At 28.8% G+C, this 6,000-nt stretch overlaps 2 protein-coding genes across 2 annotated transcripts; one reads left to right on the plus strand and one right to left on the minus strand.

Moving 5' to 3' along the window:
- The first annotated feature begins 675 nt into the window (after positions 1 to 675).
- LOC119668411 (DNA repair and recombination protein RAD54B-like) lies at positions 676 to 5,236 on the plus strand. The gene is made up of 4 exons (XM_038077906.1): positions 676 to 2,447; positions 3,466 to 4,203; positions 4,986 to 5,084; positions 5,140 to 5,236. The coding sequence occupies exons 1-4, from the start codon at positions 834 to 836 to the stop codon at positions 5,200 to 5,202; spliced, it is 2,514 nt and encodes an 837-aa protein (XP_037933834.1). The 5' UTR covers positions 676 to 833; the 3' UTR covers positions 5,203 to 5,236.
- Positions 5,207 to 6,000, minus strand: LOC119668412 (probable prefoldin subunit 4). The gene is made up of 3 exons (XM_038077907.1): positions 5,865 to 6,000; positions 5,477 to 5,695; positions 5,207 to 5,419 (listed from the first exon to the last, which is right to left on the minus strand). Exons 1-3 carry the CDS (start codon positions 5,907 to 5,909, stop codon positions 5,270 to 5,272), a joined length of 414 nt encoding a protein of 137 aa, XP_037933835.1. The 5' UTR covers positions 5,910 to 6,000; the 3' UTR covers positions 5,207 to 5,269.

Consider the following 6,000-nt stretch of genomic DNA (forward strand, 5'->3'; position numbering starts at 1 on the left):
ATAAATTATATGATATGATAAAATAAATTATATGATAAATTTAAATGATATTAAAATTTACAAATATTTGAGTATTTCATTGTTAACATACGTTTCGCAGTTGCTGTTGATACGAGTGCTGCCAAAGCATTTGCACACAACAAACTAATCAGATTACGCATTTTGGGTTGTTCAAGCAACTGATTAACATCAAAATGCTAACTTTTTTTATATGAAGTTTTTGAATCAACTAAGCAACTAATCACTTGCCTGAATACTCCTATTGTGAATATACTATTAGTCTACTTAATGGCACTTTATTTATTTTTGGTAAAACTTTCGTTTTACAAATTCGTTATTGTTTCATGTGCTTAATTACCGAGTATAAGAACTCAGAAGCATGAGAACACATTTTTCTATTTACAATATATAATATATAATAGCTGTGAACATCAAATAGGATTTAACATAAAATTATAAGCTGATATTTCTTTAAATTGTTTATTTTTATTTGTTCAATTAACAAATACTCAAAAGAAAATGTGTTATTTTTTAAATTTAAAACTTTATTTAATCGGGATTTAAGTTAGTTATATAACGTTTAAATTGTTAATAATAATACTTATTTTTTTTAAAATTTTTCTTCTTATTAAATTTGAAACTATATAATTTAAAATGAACTTAACATCAAGATTTCTAATCAAATATTTGCAAGCATTATAATTATACCCTTACCACACACTTTAACAACTGATATCTCACTATTCACAATAGAATAAATTCATATAGATAAACATACGATTTCTATCAGGCGGTAGTGTTTTTATTTAAATTTGATTACAATTTTTTATATAATGAGACGTTCTAATGCACCTTCTATGCTAAAAGCAGCAAAATCAAAAAATGGAGTTCTAAGTTCAGATTTTGAAACAATTACAGACTATGCTACGCAAATGGAAAATTGGGGAACAAAGGCGAATATAAATAAAGTCCAAGAAACAATGCAAAATAAGAGAGTATTTAATGTTCTTTGGCGTGAAGTTAGTATGAAGAAAAACAAAACATGGAAAGGAGATGGTACACTAGAGTTTAATTCAGAAAACAAGCGAGGATCGTTAAAAGATGACACAGGCAAATACATGGGTAATATAACGATTTTTAGAGAAGATGTATTGCAGGAAGGATATCAAATGATAATCAACGGAAAGGAAATTGAATTACAGGACGAAATACAGGATTTAAATGAACATGTACTATTGCGTAAAAGGCAAATTGCTAACCATTTTATGGATGAAAGCAAGCAAGAAGAACCTAAAGAGAAGAAACCGAAAGGTGCATTTGTATTTCAGTCTAATTTAATATTAAATGCACCAACAATGCCTAAAACAAATTTAAACAAAAACCCTAATAGATATACTTTTAATAAAAATGATAAGCAAAATGAACAAAAAGTTCAGATCTTAAGCTGTACATCTCCAAATGAGACAAAGATTCCTTTTCTTAATAAATTGGACAATGATAGTAGGAATAAAACGAGTGAAACATTGGATCCTGAAGTATCCAGTGAAGTTTGCGAAATAAACGAAAAACAAAGCGATATTGTTATATCTCCCAATTTATTAAAACATTTACGCCCACATCAAGAATCTGGAGTTAGTTTTGTATACAATTGCTTAATGGGTTATCAGAATCCCAAATTTTTTGGATGCATTTTAGCCGATGAAATGGGACTTGGTAAAACATTGCAAGTACTAACTGTTGCGCACTGCCTTTTAAGAAAGGACGGAGATAATGGTAAAAATATAGTACGTCGTGTACTTATAGTTGTACCGTCAAGTCTTACTTCAAATTGGAACAACGAATTAAATAAATGGCTAAATGTAGAACGTGTGTATGCGCATGTAGTGAATGCAAAGCACAAGTTAGATTCTTACTTGCAACAAAAACATATACCATTCGTTATTGCTTCATATGAAACTGTACTATCGAAATCAGCGGAATTCTCAAATTACGAATTCGATTTGTTAATATGTGATGAAGGACATCGTTTAAAAAATCAAACAAACAAAATTTATAAAATCCTATCTGATCTTAAAATTCTCAGACGTGTTATACTCACTGGCACACCTGTACAAAATAATTTGCAGGAGTTTTTTTGCCTAGCTGACTTTGTTAATCCTAATATTTTTGGAACATACAAACATTTTCGGCAACATTTTGAAATTCCATTGCAACAGAGCCAGAGTCCTGAAGCCACAGAAGAGATAAAAGATTTAGCAACAAAACGATCATTGGAACTTAATCGCATATCAAAGAATTTTCTTTTGCGGCGCTTACAAAAGGAGAATAAAAAATATTTGCCTAAGAAACGAGAATATATTTGCTTCGTACGTCCTTCCGAGTTACAAACTCTACTACTAGAAAAGGCTTTGGACGTGTATAAAACTCGACAAGAAACAATAGCACAGGTAGGTTTAATATATTATTAGTTCCTGGGTAAATTATATTTAAATAAAGAATAAATATATATGTTTTGGTGAGAGCTTAGGGCGTAAGGTATGTTAAGGTTGTATTTATATATAAATTTCTTTTTATCTTGAATTAATTACAATATATTTATTTCGTTTGAAAATGTTTACTACAACTAGATTAAATCTTAGACTGCATTCACCTTTACTTTATTAGTAATATATACGACTTATGTCAATCTCTACTGACACATGTGTAGATTTCAATCTCCTCTGGCGCATGGTGAAGAATCTTTCTTTCTAGGTTCCCTGCATAATTTCTTTCGTCTAACGTTTAAGCTCTGATGTTGGTTGGATAAACCCCGAATTAAAAAAGTTATACATAATATACCTATTAATTATATCAAGATTGTTTTTATAACTAATTAATAAGGTCTTTGAAGTTTTTTCCTATGATTGACAAAGTATTGTTTTTCTAATTTGGAGGCGGAAGATAACAGACTCTTGCAGTAACATCTTCTTAATGACTAGTAGTATTTATCACACTTTAACGTGTATTTATTGTTTCTTTCGTTCATGCATAAGTGTAAGACACCTTCTCAGTACATACTACGCAATCATCTTATTCTTTTTGCAAAATCTACCGAACTCATTAGAGGCAATTCTCAATTTACTTAGCTGTTAGTTAAACCTACAATGCGCTGTTATAATATTTAAGTTGTTTTTTGAACATAGCAAGTATATTATTTGAACTCATCAAATAATTCGGGTAACGACTTAAGTTATAGGTCCCTTTTATCAATCTGACATGTGATGGATTCGATAGGTCTTCAAGTATAGTTTAGTATATTACTAGATTATCTTTCAGGTATATGTTTCTTTCTTGTCGTCAAGTGAGGTTTATATATTATATTTTAATTATTACCAGACCTAATAGCAGATACACATACATATATTGAAAACTTTTTACTATTGTAATCATGAAAATATTAAAATATTTGTGTATATTTTTTTATAGGAATTGAGTCCGTTGCAAATAATAACAGTGCTTAAAAAGATTTGTAATCATCCATCTTTAATATCTACTTGTAAGTCTAATAATATACTTACACGATATTTGGAAAAATATTTACCTGACTGGTCAGAAATGGGTCCATTCCATTCAGGTAAACTTGAACTTTTGCAGCACTTCTTAACTGCAGCAGCCTTAGACAAACAAGAGAAAACTGTGATAGTATCGAACCATACTAAAACATTAAATATGATTGAAGGACTTTGTGATTATTTAAATATCAAATGTTTACGATTAGATGGTTCAACGACCATAACCGAACGTAATCAAAATGTTAAAGAGTTTAACTCTAATTCAAATACTACCGAACTTGTATTCCTTTTAAGTGCTAAAGCTGGAGGAGTGGGTCTTAATCTAATTGGTGCATCTCGTTTAATACTTTTCGACAATGATTGGAATCCAGCAACAGATGCTCAAGCCATGGGACGCATATGGCGTGATGGACAGTCTAATGATGTGCATGTTTATCGTTTAATTACAGCTGGTTGTATTGAAGAGAAAATTTTTCAAAGACAAATCTCTAAAAAAACATTAGAAAATTGTGTTTTCGAATCTGAGGATAAAACTAATCAAACTATTAAATTTTCAAATGGTGAACTTTTGAATTTATTTACGCTCCAAACAGATATGACTACATGTCAAACCCACGAATTACTGAAATGCGATTGTTTGGAAAACGGTCAGGTATGTCTTATTGTAATGTTTGAGTTATTCCCGGAAATACTATATATATAATTATTAAAAATCAACATAATATACTTTTAGTTCATTGCTAACTTTAAATTAAATAGTTTATTATTGTTAAAGATTAAACAGAGAAATTCATAGAAACTCATCAAATTTATTTGGGCGAGTCTGCGACAGGCTGATATAACATCTACTGCTGTGTTGCGTTATCCTAGGGCTCTTGTTTAAAGATGTCTCCCTTCTGATTATTTAGTTTTCATGATATTTTTTTTAATATGTGCATTCTTAATTGAAGAGCTATGTTTTATTTTAACCAATTTATGTTATTTGACAATTTTAAAAGGTTTTTCATATCAGCTTGAAATAGTATTCTAGCTTGAATAGTAGCCCTTGCCAAGGCTAGACTTCTGCTTAATAAATATTGCAAACCCAAAATATGGTTTAATATAATTTAAAAAAATGGTCAATGATTCGAAATCCTATTAATGGAATATACCCAAAATATATATATATATATAGACATATATACAGAATATACACAACCATATCTTCACTACTGTTTTTGCATTCATAAACAAAATATTAATAAAAAGATGGACCTCCACATTTTACTTTTTTTTGTGGTTATACAATTGTCTTCTGACTTAAGGTTTATTGCATTTCTTCTATTTTATTTGTTTTCAATTGTTTTTTAAATAACTAAAATGCAGATTTAAGATCAATTACAATCTTCAGTTTTATAAAAATATGAATATATCCTAAATTATGTTTTTTTACAGAATTTAGATAAAACCGATTATTCTAGAGAAGATAAACAAATAAATGAACTTTTTAAATGGGAACACTACAAGGCACCATTCGACAACATTTTCTTAGAGGTACTCATATTAAAATATTAGTTATAAAAATATTAATTATTTTTTTTCTTTTTAGGAAGCGTGTCTGCAAAATGCAATTGAAAACTTATTTTATATATTCTCAAATCAAACTGTTTAAAAAATTTGTTATTTAATAATTTAATTCGATTGACTTAATATGTGTAAAATTATATAATAAATATCATTTAATCATCACTTTCTAATGATATATTACTACCAAAACGTTGATACAAATGTGCTTTCAATTCATTCATCTCAGCTTTAAGTTCATTTGCTTTTGCTTCTATGCCGGATATTTCTTTTAAAGTTTGCTCCTTTACTTCAGCCAACAATTCCTTAATTAAAGATCAACTTATTATTATATATAAATATTCTTTACATTGCTGGCGTACCTGAGTTTTAGAGAGTTTATGAGTGAGAAATACTTCACCGAACAAAAATGGGATGTCTTCCTCTTCATCAAATAGCTCGATTTCGTCGAGAGCTTCCTCTACACTCTTCAAGTCATTTTTCTTCATATCTAATTCAACTTTCAAATCATCCATACGCGCATTATGCTTCGCAAATCGATTTATTTTTTGCTGATCTTCAAAAGATATATGAACGTCATCCTAAAAAAATAGAAATTTCAAAAAGTGGTAAACTCAAAAATTTAAAAAAAATTCTTTTAAGAAAAATTAAACATGCGCTTATATATACAACGCTGAAGGCGGTGACAAATGAGGTTAATAGTCTAACTATAAAATATAATCACAATTTAAAATATTTTGTAATACATACAGCTTGAAATACTTTATTATTCGCTGAAGTTACTTTTGCTGCCATGTTTTTTCAAAATAAGCAAATATTTTATCCAGTAGAATTGCAAAATACTTCAGCTGCAAAACTGAAAGATAGTTTATAAAAAAAATTTTCG

This window comes from Teleopsis dalmanni, chromosome 1 (genome assembly GCF_002237135.1).
Source record: "Teleopsis dalmanni isolate 2A chromosome 1, ASM223713v2, whole genome shotgun sequence".
Lineage (NCBI taxonomy): Eukaryota > Metazoa > Arthropoda > Insecta > Diptera > Diopsidae > Teleopsis > Teleopsis dalmanni.

Coding starts and splice junctions, on each gene's coding strand:
- LOC119668411 (XM_038077906.1), top strand. CDS start 834: ATGAGACGTTCTAATGCACCTTCTATGCTAAAAGCAGCAAAATCAAAA. Junction 2,448..3,465: donor GACAAGAAACAATAGCACAG/GTAGGTTTAATA, acceptor ATTTTTTTATAG/GAATTGAGTCCGTTGCAAAT. Junction 5,085..5,139: donor TCGACAACATTTTCTTAGAG/GTACTCATATTA, acceptor TTTTCTTTTTAG/GAAGCGTGTCTGCAAAATGC.
- LOC119668412 (XM_038077907.1), bottom strand. CDS start 5,909: ATGGCAGCAAAAGTAACTTCAGCGAATAATAAAGTATTTCAAGCT. Junction 5,696..5,864: donor ATAATAAAGTATTTCAAGCT/GTATGTATTACA, acceptor CTATTTTTTTAG/GATGACGTTCATATATCTTT. Junction 5,420..5,476: donor ATAAACTCTCTAAAACTCAG/GTACGCCAGCAA, acceptor TCTTTAATTAAG/GAATTGTTGGCTGAAGTAAA.